Source organism: Phodopus roborovskii, unplaced genomic scaffold, assembly GCF_943737965.1.
Source record: "Phodopus roborovskii unplaced genomic scaffold, PHOROB, whole genome shotgun sequence".
NCBI lineage: Eukaryota > Metazoa > Chordata > Mammalia > Rodentia > Cricetidae > Phodopus > Phodopus roborovskii.
The window spans coordinates 8,262,428-8,278,467 of record NW_026126546.1 but is presented as its reverse complement, the minus strand read 5'-3'; the positions used below and the strand labels follow the sequence as shown (position 1 = coordinate 8,278,467).

The window sequence follows — 16,040 nt, the reverse complement described above, 5'->3', positions numbered from 1 at the left end:
CGTATGTTGCCCAGCTGGTTTTCTCTCTGCTGTCACCACCTTCTCGTTGCTGGTGTCACAGGCTAGTGTCACCACACTTGGCACTGTGGTCTTTTTCACTCGATTGTTTTGAAACTCTATGGTTTCCATGTTAACTTTGTGTGTGTGTGTGTGTGTGTGTGTGTGTGTGTGTGTGTGTGTGTGTGTGTGTGTGACTTCTTTCACCTTGTAGTCGCATATTGACAGCTTGAGTTTCTAGGTGGGAGGGTCTATTTGTGGTTCATTTCTAGGTGTTCTTTCGCCCATCCCATCATGGTTACAGTGTTTGGACATTTCTCTATCCTGAAATGTACAAATCACCTAATTTTTGTTTTCAATTATTAGAACAGAGAATACTTGAGATAATCAACTTCTAAAAAGGGATGGCTTATTTTGCTCTCAGTTTTTAAGATTTTAGTCTCTAGTCAATAAGCCCCATTGCTTTGGGACCTGTGGTGGGGACAGCACGTGATGGCAGTGATTGGAAGTAAGGACATGGAGGAAGAAGTAAAGAGCTGCTATCCCCTTCAAGAATGTCTTCTCCCGGTGATCTAATTTCTTTCTTGTAGTCCCCACCTCCATAATTTCCATTACCTCCCAATAGCTTCATGGCCTTTGTGGGACTCCTTCAGCCCTAAGTTGGTGTGTGTCAGCTTCTTTGAATTCCTCTTGTGAGCTTGAGATACAGATGTATTTCTGCCTTATTTACTTAATTACTTATACTGGAAGCACTCTGCTACTAAGATGCATCTCCAGTTTTGGAGGGCAGGATCTTTCTAAGTTGTTCAGGTTAGCATCAAATTTAATTCCCTGACTAACTGGAATTACAAGGACATACTACCACACAACTCCCAAGGTTAGCCCGGGCTATATAATGGGACCCTGTCAGTGTTGGGGGGGGGGATTTTCTTTGGTGAATTAATACCATTCACATTAGTTATAATATCTTTATAGTGCCTCAATCTTGTCACTATCTTGTAATTACTTTGAATATCTTGTATGTGCTGTTCTCTTCTCCATGATAGTTTCCTCAGCACTTTTATTTTTAAACATATTTAGCACTTAGGAAAATTTGAGGATTTGTATTCATGTTTATCTTAATCGTTTTCTGTTACTATAACAAAACATCTGGGACAGTCAGTATGAAAAGGGTTTAGTTTCACTTAGTTCAAGAAGCTGAGAAGTGCAAGATCCAGCAGCCATATGTGTGAAGGGCCTTGTGCTAATCCCAGAGGGAACAGGAAGGTCCTAACAAAAGAAGGTAGGTTCCTGGGCAGATGGAGGGATGGCCTGCTTTAGAACATACACCTTTTTTTTTTTTTTTTTTTAATTTGGTGTATGTGTCTGTGTGTGTCGTGTCCTGTCTGTCTGTCTGTCTGTCTGTCTGTCTGTCTGTCTGTCTGTCTGTCTGTCTGTGTCGGCAGGTGGCAGAAAGGGAATGAATCCCCTGAAGCTGGAGTTACAGGCAGCTGTGAGTAGTCTGACATGGATGCTGGGATTTGAACTGGCATCTCCTGGAAAGATGACAAGAGCCATCTCTCCAGCCCCTGAACATGTACTCTCGATAAATAATCTTGGTCCTTTAGGGGAAGAACTGACTCCAGTGAGAGTCATTCATGAGACTCTGCCCTTTAGGCCCCACCTCCTAGCTCTGCTATACAAGGAGCTAAGCCTCCATGTGGATTTGTGGGCTCAAACTATATCCTAACTGTGGTAGACTCTTTATGCTTACTACTTCAGTGTCCCAGTGCCTAGTCCCCTTCATCCCCTTTCATACCCTGCCTTGTTTTTCTTCAAGGTATTCACCACACCTCCTTCCTATGTAGCTGTCAGTGAGCCAACACCTCTCTTTGTACATTGGTATTCCCATTCCTTCTCTTCATCTTGCTCAATTTCATTGCTTATGCTTTGTCAGAATATAGCATCTTTAGATAATTCTTGGGACAGACATTCTTAGTGCCTTGGTTTTCTGATAAGTGGAAGACTGCCTTAACATGCCCCCTCCCATTTGAATTTCTCCTCATTGACAGTTAATGTAGGGGCTCCATTAGATTTAAAGTTCTTGAGTCACATCTGCATTTTTAATATGCTGTTCTCTGTACTAAATACCACTTCTTATACTAAGGTTTTTATAAGTACTCACTTATTTTATATTTTTGAGACAGGATCTCATTTATTCTAAGCAGTCCCTCCTTTCTATGCATCTGAATTTCTCATCCTCCTGCCTACATCTTCTGAATACTGGGATTATAGGGATGTACCATGTCCAATTTATATGTAATACTAGAGATTGAGCCCAGAGTTTCATGTACATTGTACAAACACCAAGCTACTTTCTCAGCCTGAGATTGCTAGTGCTGCTTAAGAAAGCATCTGCTAGACACCGTAGTGCTGCACCTATACTGGTGTGCTCAATGTATGTTGTGATTGCCCTTGTTCTGAGACTCAGAAAAGTCTGCTGAGCTGCACTCCTCACACACCTGCAACATGTCTTCCCCAGACAGGACAGGAGTTCCTTTGGCTTTTCATGGTTTGTGTGTGTGTGTGTGTGTGTGTGTGTGTGTGTGTGTATGTGGTTTGCTTTCGAATCATTGCTTTCGAATCATTATTATTTTTTTTTTTACATTTGTTTACTTGTTTTAGGTGTACATTAACACGCTACAGTGCAAGGATGGAGGTCACGGGAGTTGAATCTCTCCCACAGCATTGTTGCAGGAATCCAACTAAGGCAGTCAGAGCTTGGCAATAATGCTTTTTCTTGAAAAGCCATCTCATTGACCCTATTCCCCCCCCCCTTTTCTTTTCATTTTCTTAAGATAGTTTTTTATCTACCCCATGCAGTAATGACTTAGAAAAGCAGGTCTTTACTTCCATGCCCACTTCCTTCTGTGCTTTTCACTCCTACTGCTTGAATCTGTAGGGTCTGGTCCCGGTGCAGATGTTCAGGGCCTGGTGTGAATCCTTGGCTACCTTTCATTGTCTTTGCCTTCCTTCTGAGATTAGATACCCAGAAGTCCTCTTCTGGACCTTGTTACTTTTCAAAATGGACACCCCTGTCCTTGGTACTCTAATTATGTAAGTTGCCACAATAGCAGCTACTATTAGGCAAATGAGATGAGCCTTAATTATGATACTGTGGAAATGTCCTGTGATGGAAGGAACTAGGGTAATGGCTTGTGGAGACTGAGGTCACTTTTCACAAAGCAGTGTAAACTGCTTCTGCCTTTACATTTTCATTGTACTGCATACGTGGAACTTTGAGCCAAGCTTGGGGAAGGGATGCAATGTCCAGTTAGACCTGGGCTCAACAGGGAAGAAAATTTGAAATTCTCTGACATGGCTGCAATTCTGAGAAGTAGAATGTCCCCCAACCAGTGACTTGCAAGGTAATAATATAAGGTTAGATTTTTGATTTGGGAAGCACTAAATTGTGAGTCTGAATTCCCTCCAGTGGATCTTTTTTGATGGGGCTTGAAATATTAATGGCCTAGTTTGGCAGATGGGTGAGTGGCTCTAGGTATATCACAAGAGCCATTTGCCCTCCTAGGCTTTAGGGGAATCTTACCCTAAGCTTTCGTGGAATGTTTTTTCTGGTGAGGTGAGCACTCTGATAATATGATGTGTCTCCTTTCCTTCACTTTACAGATGATGTTTTCCTGCCTAAAGACATCGACCTGGACAGTGTGGATATGGATGAGACCGAGCGGGAAGTGGAGTACTTCAAAAGGTAACATGAAGCTTGCATGTCAGGACATTGTTGGGTTGCCAAGCTTATCTGATTTTCCTGTTCCCGTGACCCTCCTGTGACATTTCTGTCACCCTGGATGAATATCACGAGCAATCCAAATAGCAAATGGTCCTCACTCTATCCCTGACCCCATGCCACTCATACACCCGCTCTTATGTACACCTCATCCTCACTCACTTTTTTTATTTTCTGTATGTTGATAGTGGTGGTTCACCTTGTGGGCCTGAATCAGCAGATTCACTTAACCTGGGCCCTCCCCAGGCCTACTGCTTCTGATTCTGGCCACCTGTGTTCTTGGATGCCTCGCACATGACTCTCATGGACATGTGGCATTTGCACGTACTAACAAAACCTTCTTCCTCCCACCCCTTTTAATGTATTTATATTTTATGTGCATTGGTCTTTTGTATAAATGTCTGTATGAGGATGCCAGATACCCTAGAACTAGAGTTGCAGGCCGTTGTGAGATGTCATGTGAATGCTAGGATTGAACCTGGGTACTCTGGAAGAATAGCTAGTGCTCTTAACTGCTGAGCCATCTCTCCAGCCCCCAAATACAGCTTTCTTAAGTAGAAAAATAACATTCAAGGTACTGTCAACTTTTCTGGTGGCAAACCTGATTGGGACCATATTCAAGGATGCTTCATTTACTATATGAATATGTCAACAAAACCTTAATTTTTGTTGTTTTGTTTTTTTTCAAGACAGGGTTTCTCTGTGTAATAGCTCTGGCTGCCCTGGAACTTGCTCTATAGACCAGGCTGGCCCCAGGCATAGGCAGGTGGATCTCTGAGTTCTAGGCCTGCCTGGTCTACAAGAGCTAGTTCCAGGACAGCCACCAAAGCCACAGAGAAATCCTGTCTTGAAAAAAAAAACAAAAAACAAAACAAACAACAAAAAAAAAAATTGAGGCTAGCTAGCCTTCATTACACAGCTTTGGTGTTTTACCTGCATGTGTGTCTGCATAAGGGAATTAGATCCACTAGGACAGAGGTTACAGACAGCTATGAGCTGCTGTGTGGGTGCTGGGTCCTCTGGAACGCAGCCAGTGCTCTTTAACTGCTGAGCCATCTCTCCAACCCATACATATTATTTATAAGGCCATACTTGAAGTAGCCAGATAAGATATTGCACACCTAGAAAATTAATTAAAGACCATCCTGATCTACAAAGCAAAATTGCTCAAAAAAAAATCTACAGAAGAAAAAGGGAAGTGACAGACAACCAAAAGGACTACAATATTGCTAGGCATTGTGTCACATACCATTTAGTCCCATCATTCAGAAAGCAGAGGCAGGCAGATCTCAATGATTTTGAGACCAGTCAGGGCTATGCAGTGAGACACTTGTCTCAAAAACAAAACAAAAGAAAAACCAAATAGAACTGCAGTGTTGACCATTGAAGAAACATCAACTGGTAAAGTGATGTACTAGAAGAGTGATGGCTATTGTTGGTTGTCAGCTTTACTGCATCTGGAATTAACTAAAACCCAAGTGTATGGGTACATCTTTGAGGGATTGTTTTCTTAATTAAATCATTTAAAGTGGGAGGACCCACTTCTAATTTGGCTCTTTTGAGGTGGGAAGATCCACCTTTAATCTGGGCCACACATTTTGCTTGCAGCATATATTAGGGACATGGAAGAAGGAACCTCTCTGCCTGCTTGCTCTTGCTCTCACTGGCAAATCTGTCTTCACTATCATAGAGTCTTACTTCTTCAGAATTCTGGTGGATCCTGAAGACCATGAGACATCCAGCCTCATGGACTGAACTAGATTCTTGGACTTTCTGTTGGTAGACAGCCATTGTTGAACTAGCTGGACTACAGCCTGTAGATCACTCTAATAAATAGCAAACATAAATACACGTATACAGACACACATAGACACATTCTATCATTTCTCTTCTCCTGACTCATACAAAGGAGAAAAATCTGTAGAAAATAGTTCCCTACTTGGGAAGGAAGGAAGAAGCATGTATAAAATAAAGTTACTGTTTTCCACATTGCTCACAGCCTTCAGCTGTGATTCCTAGGCAGTACAGAAAAAAAGAAACAAAAGGTTAAACCAGTTGAGGGAGTAAAGCTATTTTATAGATTATCTTTTGACTACAGAGTAAATATGAAAGAACATATCACAAGGGCTAGCTATGTGGGTCAGTATAGAAGTTAACTTGTTTTTCTCTACACCATCAGTAATTTGAAATTGTTTAAATAGATTCAGCATTTATGGGCTGAGAATTTATCTCATTGGTTGGGAACCTACTTAGCTGTGTGAGGTCCTAGGTTCCCTCCAAAAGTCAAAAAGAGGACAGATGGGACTCGTAATGTGGATAGCATTTAGCATAGTACCCAGATCACAGCAGTACCCATGGTTGAAGCTATCAGAGGTTATACAAGACTCATACGTAGAAATATAGGGGGCTTAAAAAAAAAAAAAAAAAAACACTATAAAGGGGCCCAGCTAGATGACTAAACAGGTAAAGATATCTGCTGCCAAGCCTGACAACCTAAATCCAATCCCTAGCACCTACATGGAAGAAGTAGAAAACCAGCACCTGCAAGTCTTCCTCTGATTTCCACACTTGTACCTTGACACACCTACAAAGGAATTTTAAAAAAATGTCTGGGGGCTAGGGGACGGGGGGTGGGGGGGGGGGAGACGGGACACTGGAACTGGAGAGATAACTCAGCAGTTAAAAGCATGTATGCTCTTGGAGAGGACCTGAGTTCTTTCCCAATCCTCATTCCTCATATCGTGGTTCACAACCATCTATAACTCCAGTTCCAGGAGATCTAGTACCCTCTTCTGGCCTACTTGGCACTAGGCATATATGTGGTGTATGTTGCAGGCAAAACAAACACATATTTTTTTTTTTAAATGTGAACACTTTACCCACAGATACTGTTCAAAAACAGGAAAAGTTTACATAAAGCTATTAAATTTCCCAGATTTTTGTCTGTAGGATTAAGCGTCAAGAACGGTCCTGTATTGGGGTTCTTTGGAGGAATTGAACCGGTAGGGTGAATATGGACATAAAGAGATGATTTATAAGAGTAGCTTATAGACTCTGGTGCTGCTAGTCCAACAATGACTGTCTCCCAACAGAAAGGCTACAAAAACTGGATGTCTCAGCAGTCCAATCTGGTACTAGAGTCTCAGGATTCCTAGAGAGCTGCTAGTTTTCAGTCTGTGTTGGAATCCTGAAGACTTGAGTTCTGTTACCAGAAGAGCAATGTTTTGGCAACAGTATAGGCGGACTGCCAGCCAAAGTGAGAGCAAGCAGGCAAAAAGCAGTTTTCCTTCTCTTGTGTCCACTAAAAAGTGTGGCCCAGACTTAGCATAGGTCTTTCTACCTCAAATGAGCCAATCAAGAAAATATCTCTTAGGAGTACCCAGCTGCTTGGGTTTTAGTTAATTCTAGATATAGTCAACCAAGATTAGGCATTACACTCATGAAACTTGTGTCCCTAAAGTGTATTAGAATAAGTTGTGATTGAGTCATGGAGAGGAGGCTGTTCAGTATCACCAAGGAACAGAATTCAGTAGTGCCTGGTAGAGACAAACACAGATGGATATATGTGAAATGCTATTTAATGTTTAAAAGCAAGCAGAATGGGAATGCTTAGTGTAGCATGCCCACCAGAAACCAGCATCTCTGCTTCTAGTCATTTGCCTAAGAAATGGTTGCTAGCCTATGTGGCTTCATATACATGCCTTCCTATTTTGTTTGTAATCACCAGAAATGTAATGTCCCTCCAGTAGCATTCCATTCCACATTAAGAACAGCTGTCTGCAGTTCAGCACCGAGGAAGGTTTTCCACAGCAGCATTCAAAGTGACCAGGCTAGCATAAGACACATGTTGCCAGATTACATGTGCATTCATCCACTAACAGACCTTTACCGGTATTTCTTGGTGCCGAGACAAGATAGGGTTTACAGTACAGGGCAAAAAGATGCAAACTGTGTTTGGACTGAAGTGACCCACAAGGATAGAGCCTTGTGTTGGTACTGATAAGTTCCATGTACTTTTCATGAATCACAACTCAGTAAAATAGGCTTTTAAATTGTTTGGGTACACGGAATGTAACTCATTTGGTAGAATGCTCTGGATTCAGTCCCCAGCACTGACTGCATAAAACCAGACATAAAAGAGACACTTACCTATAATCCTAGCACTTGAGATATAGAGAGACACAAGGACCAGAGTTGAAGGTCATTGTCAGATACATGGTGAGTTGAAAGCTAATGTGAGACCCTTACTCATGAAATAAAATGTTCACAGAAGGAAATGTGTTAAAGCTACTAAAACAAACAAACAAACAAACAAAACCCAAGATGCTTCTGAAAGAAGAAGGAAGGACTAAGGCTAAAGAAGTATTGGGGGTTGGTTGTCATGACCTGTGGCTTGGTGGCTGATGGAGTGTGTGCCTGACTTCTAGTTGTGAGGACAGCAGGGGCTGCATTGGGGCTGTCCATAAGGCTCCTGCGTCCTAGTTTCATTATGTGTTTCAGTTGTTTGTGTATGCTTCCCAGAAGAATAAAAACAAGGGAGCCTACTTTTTCTACTAAGTGTAAAGTTGTAGAAGCCTTCCATTAAGACATTTGTTGGCCATACAGAAGAAAAAACCCAGAAACAGTTTCATGAAAGCACTGGACTTGGTGTGTGACAGAAGATGGATTGGCAGATTGCTCTAGAAATGAAGGTTTTCAGAGATGGGGCTGTGAAGTTGTTCATCCAAAAGGAAGAACTGAAATTGGGTGCTCATTCCACACCATTCTTTTGTTGGGTCTTTTAAGTGAGATAGGATTTCTCTGTGTATCCCTGGCTGTCCTGGAACTAACTCTGTAGACCAGTCTGGCTTTGAGTTCCCAGAAATCCTCTTGCTTCTGCTTCCTAAGTGGTGAGATTAAAGGTGTGTGCTACCACCACCCTTCCATACCATTTGTTGAAAGGCCAATGTCTCATGGGTTAAGGTTTATATATATAATTTATTTTATGTGCATTGGTGTAAGGGTGTCAGATCATTGGAACTAGAATTATAGACAGTTGTGAGCTGCCATGTGGGTGCTGGCATTGAACTTGGGTCCTCTGGAAGGCTAGCAAGTGCTCTTAGCCACCGAATTATCTCTCCAGCCCGGGGTTAAGATTTTAAATGTCAAAAGCAAACTTTTGGCTGGGTTATAGGTGTAATGCAGAGAAATCTGTATTTGTTTCTCAGCACTACCTCCCTGCAAAATAAAAACCTTTTTGTTTGGAAGAAAATAAATGTTTCTGAAGTCAGACTAGGGAAAGTTTTCTTAAGTTTGAGCCATAACCTGGGTGCAAAGGTACATACCTCCATTTTCTTCTACTAAGAGGCTGAGACAAGGAGCTCATTTGACTTAAGTCTGGGCAGCAAAGCTTGATCCCATCTCAAAATAAGGTAAAATAAGAGCCTAGTAAATGATACTACTTCAGTAGAAAGGATTTGTCTTAAAGAAAGTGAGAAAATAATATTTTCCAGAACATTGTACAGGTTAAAAGTCAAAAATGAAACAATGTCATTTGGAGGAAGACAGGCAAAACTAAGTATGAGCAAAGTAATTAATATAACTGGGAAGATTTCAGAGTAAAACCTTTTGTATCCTGATTTAAAACAAATTTTAAAGGAAGATTATAGAACACTGGAAAACAAGCCAGTTAGAATCCAGCACAGTCCCACAATGTATTTGTGGGCAGTAAACACAAGGCAGCCTCTGCTTGGGGTGTGAGGAAGTGATGCAGGGCCAAGCAGCTCTTAATGGTTCCCAGGAGGAGTTTGAAAGGACCTAGTATGAGTGAAGTACCTTCCATGTAGCACAGGAGGTATCAAGAACTACTTACATAGTACCATCTATCCTCTATAAGACTTGATAGACAAAGAACTAAACAGACTTGCCTTGTGGAGGAGGCTCAGTCATAACATTGAATAGAAGAAACAATAAGGTTAACAACAAACAGTACAGCCAGTCCACTGCTGAGTGTGCACATGGAAGTCCTAGAGCTGCAAGTATGATGAGGCCTCACTTTCATATATCAGGACAGCAAGGGCGTCATTGGGGTATTTAGTGGGGCTTCTGCATCCTGGTACCCAATGTATACATGAGTATGGTGTGTGCAGGATGGGGTCCAGTGAGAGCAAACCTGATTGGTCTGGATCTTAGATGGGGATGGGGCTATTCACTTGCTGAGCCTGGGGTTTTTTGGGGAGCAGCTTGTGTTGTATGCTCTTAAGCCTCTGATAAGCTTTGCCTTGGAAAGGATTGACCTTGTTCTCTGAATGGCTTTGGGCATCTTTTTTTTTTTTTTTTTTTTTTTTTTTTTTTTAAAGATTTTTATTTTATGTGTCTTGCCTCTGTGTTTCTGTGGAAAGGTGTCAGATCACCTAGAACTGGAGTTACACACAGCTGTGAATTGCCATGTGGGTGCTGGAAATTGAGCCTGGGTCCTTTCAAAGATCAGCCAGTGCTCTTAATCTCCAAACCATCTCTCCAGCCCATTTAAGGAGTGAGATGTTCTCTCCCCGCCCCCTTTTCTTTTTAGTTTTTCCTGACAGAGTTTCTTTGTATTGCCTTGGTTGTCCTAGAACTAACTCCATAGGCCAGGTTGTCCTCAAACTCACAGAGATCTCCCTGCCTCTGCCTCCCAAGTGCTGGGATTAAAAGCATGTGCCACTACCACTTGTCTTTGGTTATTCTTAATGCTAAGTAAGGAAAGGGGCCTAGAATAGAGCCCATACATGTGGGAGACAATTGGAAAAGAGATAGTAGAAGTGTAGAAGGTTAGCTCCAGGGAAAAGGAGTTTGGATTCTGGAGCTGAGATGGCACAGCCTTTCCATGACAGAGACTTGTTCTTTCCCCATTTCAGTGTAGGCCACGAGATTTTCAGCACGCAGCTGGGCAGCCACAGGTATCTAGTTGAATGATTGGAGAAAATGAAAAATTATGCAAGTCTTTAAACCAAGAAAATACTCTTTTCATCATTAATATACAAATTGGCCATCATTGCCTGAGAAACAGAGTAAAGGATGATCTTTTTTTTTTTTTTTAAGTTTTGGGTGTTTGTACACATAAGGGAATGCCCTCAAAGGATAAAAGAGCATATTAAATGCCCTGGAACTGGAGTTACAGGAAGTTGTAAACCACCCAAAACAGATATTGGGAACCAAAAGTGGGTCCTGTAGAAAAGCAGTTATGTATTTATCACTGGGCTGTCTCCATTCCCCAAAGGGTGATCTTTTTCAGAAGCTATTTAGCTTCCAGTGTTTATGGCTCAGAGCAAAGAGCTGGCAGGTGGTTCAAGCTTGAATGAAAGCTTTTATATACAGAGGACACATCTTCTTGGAAGGAGTGGAGGGCCAGAGTTTTGTAATCTGTCCCATCATAGTACGTTCGTCTGTGAATAGGTTTAAGACAGGCCAAAACCTTAACTTTACACATGGGCTTAGCTGTTGCCTTTGACTCAATCCACTTGATGCTGAGCATTGGCCGTATCCAGCCTGCCCTTGGTTCTGTGTGACCTGAGCTAAAAGAATGTATACATTGAAGCAGCTGGGAAACAAATACTTTTGGATGCACAAAAATTACAGACTTTGGATTTCATTCTCTAAACATTGGATGAGTCCGTGTGGCCACAGCTCCCTGTGTGTCATTTAAGCAGGATGCCAGTTTGCCACAGACTATAGCACTTTCCGGTCAGTTACAGAAGGTTTGGGTTGGCTCCAGGCAACCTTATCCTTAAACTTAACTTAGTAATCTGCTCTTCCTAGCATCTCTTGTGGCACAAGGTCCTGGTCAAATGGGCATCTGCCTATGACCCTAGTTGTGACTATCTTGCCCAATCACAGTGACCACAAAGTGCCTTCCTTCCCAAGGCTCATGGCTGCTTTGGAGGCTGAGCTAGCTGGTGGCTTCTTAACCTGAATGTATTTGTTGTTTTGCATGAGCTCATGCTATTGAACAAGACTGTAAGTGAGGTATATATCACAGGAAGACCTGCTGTAGGACTGCCCTGGAGTCTTGCTTCTTGTGTGGTGACTTCTGCCCTGATGCTATCCAGCAATTCCGAACTCCTGCTGGGCATCAGGGTATGACTTAGGTAGTAGCTTAGACAGAGTATCAGAATCTATATCAGTCCCTAAGAGCCTCTGGAACCCCCTAGCCTTTTTTTTTCCTGGCAGAATAGTGACTGATGTCAGCTGCTCTCAGAAGAACTCTCCCTGAACCCTTCAGTGATGCTGTCCTATACTGAGTGCTGCTTTTTTATACTATCTTGACCCTCCCCTGAACACAGTTATCAAATGACAGAAATCACCGTAAGATACACAAGCCACTTGGCCAGGGTGGGACCACTCCTCCCAAGCATGGAGACATATTACCTTAAACCTCACCGAACCTCCCCAGTGAATTGCTATCAAAAGGTTGCTGTAATGGTTGCCAGAATGGGTATAGGCTCTGTCCTGTGACAATTTGCCATTTTGTTTTGCCAGATTCTGCTTGGACTCTGCTAGACAGAACCGACAAAGACTGTCCATCAACTGGTCCAACTTTAGCTTGAAGAAAGCCACCTTTGCTGCCCACTGAATGAGGACTGCCTGGAGAAGGATATGTGGGAGGCAGCTGGGCTGCGCCACTCAAGAGCCAAGCCCTTCAGTGGTTCCACAGAGCTTCGGTACCCACCCAGGGTGTGTAGGGCGGGATGCCGTGGCCTGAGATCCCCAGACCGAGAACTTGCTGCTCGACCTGCGTTGTTAGCTTGTGTGCGTGTAGTCTGTGAGTGAGACTTCTTTGATTGTAGCTCTGTGCTGTCGGAATGGAACAGTAGTTCCCGCCAATTCCTCCACTACCACGGCCTCAGAGGCCTGGGCCGTGGCCAGAGACGAGTTTGCATCATCCATGTGGCTTTGTTGCCTCTGCATCTCGCCTTGTCCTGTCATCTGTCCCCGCTGGGGTGTCAGGCATCCCTCAGCTCCCATGTGCCCTGTATCCCACCCAAGGCGGGCTGGGCGGGCAGGCCTCCTTTGTACTCTTTCACAATCTACTGTTTCCGAGTGTACACGTTGCGCTGTTTGTGTTTGACCCCCTGATTTGTAGCCAGCTTGTGTAAGACCCCTTGCAGAATGAGAACGTTAAAAACAAGAAACCCACCCAGTACTCACACCATCAAGTCTGTTCTAGAGCGTACAACCGTATTAACACGGAGGCCTGCCTGGCTACTTTTTTAACATATTGTTAAGTAATATTAAAATCATGTCTTTCTTTTTGAAAGATGGAATACATTAGTACAGCAGGAGACCCAGTCTGGTTGCTTTCTGCTGGGGATGATGGGTGTGGTGGGAGGCTACAAATGGGTGATATTTGTTCCCACAGAGCCAAGGCCACCATCCCTAAAGTCATTTTCTGATGTCCCTAGGTCTCAGGGTTCCTGATACCCTCAGTTGTCTTCTGAACACAAAGTTGGCACAGGTACCAGAACAGAGCAGTCAGCAGGACACAGTAGTCAACCGAATAGGGTTCACATGCTCTTTCCATGAAGTATCAAGAGACTTCAAGATGGGTGGTGGGTTAGACTCTGGTCACTGGGGCATGGAGTGGAGACAGCCTTTGCATCATGGAACAAAGGGTTACCTATGGCCTTGTATGCAGGTTCCTGTCCACATTTTGGGGAGGAGAGGGTTTGTGGTCTGTAGTAAAAATGATCAATTAGGGGTGCTTAATGGGGTTTAAATTAGGAACGAAGTAAATGGTATTGAAAAGTGAAAAAGGACTCCTGGCTTGGCTAGTCCCATCTTTGTCCCTTCAGGCAGTTAACAGCTCACACAGTTGCCTCTGGGTTGTCATCTTGTTTACACTCACCTCAGCAAACTACATGGCCCCTGCTTTTCTAACATTGAGGCATCCAGCGCCCAGGAGAAAGATGACTGAGACTTGAGGTGGGAAGATAGCAGGCCCAGGATGTCAGTGACAAGCTGATGGAAGCCAGTTGTGGGAGGAAGGGGACAGTGAGTCCTAACCTTCTGGAGATTTTGCACCAGAGAACAGGAAGATAATCAGTGCCCAGAGGAGGTGTGGAATAGGTTGCCTTCTTTTCTTTTGTTTTCCAGGTGAGAAAGCAGCACATCCCTGTGTTCCTGGGATAGTTCAACAAAGAAAAGCAGGCAGGGCTGTGACCTTGCGTGAACAGTGTTCTTGAAAGGGCAAAGATTCTGGTTCTGTCCTCAGGGATACTGGCATTGTCTCCTCGTTGAGGAAGTGGCTAGAGAGGCCAAGCATTGGGCTTGCCTCTCAGGGGAGACCCCAGACACTACCTCTCTGGCCCTCCACTCCTTCCTTTGGAGCCAAGCCACCCGCCAAGAGGAGCCCAGGCTCTCCAGCTGTAGCGTCAGCAGGAACTGCTGGCACTGTCATGGTGATGGGAAACCTGGGTACCCCAACAGCAAGTACCATGTTGGGGCACTCAGAACCCATCCCTCAGCTCTTGAACACTTACAGATCCACAGTGATATGCTGTAGGCCAGTTCCTCACACTTCCTAACCATATGCCATTCACCACCAGGAATGAGCTTTCCATTTCACTGGAAACTCCATGTTTCTTTGGCTCTCATCAAGGGTTCATAACTTGACAGTTTGAGGAACAAAAGGAGAAGATGGAAGCCTGTGGACCCAGTTGATGGAGAGGGTAGAATAGGTGGTGAGGGGATCCTGAGGGCAACTTGGCTACAGAGGCTGCTAGGATGCGTGCAGCTCAGAAGAGTGGTCATTCCACTCCTATATGGGGAAGCAAAGCCTGAAGTGTGCATTGGCCAAGGGAGGCTGAAGACTTCCTGCCAGAGCCTGTGGGCAGGCTCCAGGGGAGCTTCATGTTTCAGTATTTCCTTTACTCACTATAAATCTGAAATGAAATAAGGTAAAAACTGGAAAGAAATATTAGCTGGAAATGTTTTCATTGAACTTTATATACTGTCTTAGCTATTTTTCTATTGTTATGACACCATGAACAAGGTAACTTAAAGAAAAATGTGTTTAATTTGGGGCTCACAGTTTCAAAAGGTTAGAGTGTGACATGGCAGGGAATATGGGAGCAGGCAGATAGGGAATGGTGTTTTCTTTTGAAACCTCAAAGCCCTCCACCATGACAACTATCCAACAAAGCTTTGTCCCCTAATCTTCCTGGAACAATTCCACCAACTGGGAACCAAGTTTTCAAACATGAATCTATTTACAAACCATTCTCATTGAAACCACCATATATACCCATGCCACCAAAGAGTCAAACACCAAAATATATTAATGAAGTGAAAAGGCATAGATCACTTCCTTTACCCATTAAGTCCATCTTGCTTTTGTATCTGTTGAGCAGATATGAATAAGGCTTGTATTTAGATGGCAAGTGCACTTTATAATATCTCTAAGTAACAGTGTTACTGCTAACTTGGCATCTTTTGGAAGATACCTACTCTCTAAGGCAAGGATTCCCTATGGTGAGCATGTGACAAACCTCAAATCTAAGTCGCAATAAGCTCTTCAGTGGCCCCCTCATTCCACAAACAAATTTGTTTTCTAACGGGGTTTTTGCTTGTTTTAAAACAGGGTTTCTCTGTATATAGCCCTTAGGTGTCCTGGAACTCAACTTTGTAGACCAGACTGGCCTCGAACTCAGAGATCCTCCTACCTCTACTTCTCAAGGGCATGTGCCACCACTGCCCAGTTCATTTTTTTTTTTTTTTTTAAACTCATTCAATCGGGGAGGGGGCACAACACAATAAAATTAGCAGCAACATCTACCATGCTATCGCAGCCTACAAGGGTTTTTATTGTTCTTTTGACTATTTTAAGACTGAATACATTTTGGTTGCCTGGGCTGATCTGAGTAGTTCCTGGGTTGGCACTATAATAGGCTTTGACCACAGGCTTGGCCTGTGGCAGTGAGAAGGAGAAGTAGTCATGTTCTCTGTCTCTGCTTTCAACACAAAGCCTTATAGGTTGTCTCTAAATGTCAAATGAAAATTCCTTGGTTCCATTGCAGTCCCAGGCTAGCATTATTCTGGATCCATCTCCATGGTAAATGTGGCATTATTTCAGAGATTAATGAGAAATTTGGCTGCTTGCTGGCATGGGCTCATATATACACTGAGCAGGGACCCTAGGAGGGACCGGCTTGCAGAGATTCCTCCTGCCTGCCATACAGTGTTTTGATATGTGTAGCACATCACTGACAGGAAACCTGAAGAGCCCTTGGAGGGCATAGTTCCT

The 16,040-nt window shown here is 43.4% G+C and overlaps 1 protein-coding gene across 4 annotated transcripts in view; it reads left to right on the top strand.

The window, feature by feature from the left end:
* Fam193a (family with sequence similarity 193 member A) overlaps positions 1-13,080 on the top strand; it is a 114,987-nt gene extending 101,907 nt beyond the window's left edge. For all 4 annotated transcript variants that reach the window (XM_051200406.1, XM_051200405.1, XM_051200408.1 and 1 more), the window contains 2 exons: positions 3,664-3,745; positions 12,278-13,080. In XM_051200406.1, the coding sequence (XP_051056363.1) occupies positions 3,664-3,745; positions 12,278-12,371 (176 nt within the window). In that variant the 3' untranslated portion in view covers positions 12,372-13,080. The remainder of the gene's footprint in view (positions 1-3,663; positions 3,746-12,277) is intronic.
* Positions 13,081-16,040: the final 2,960 nt, after the last annotated feature.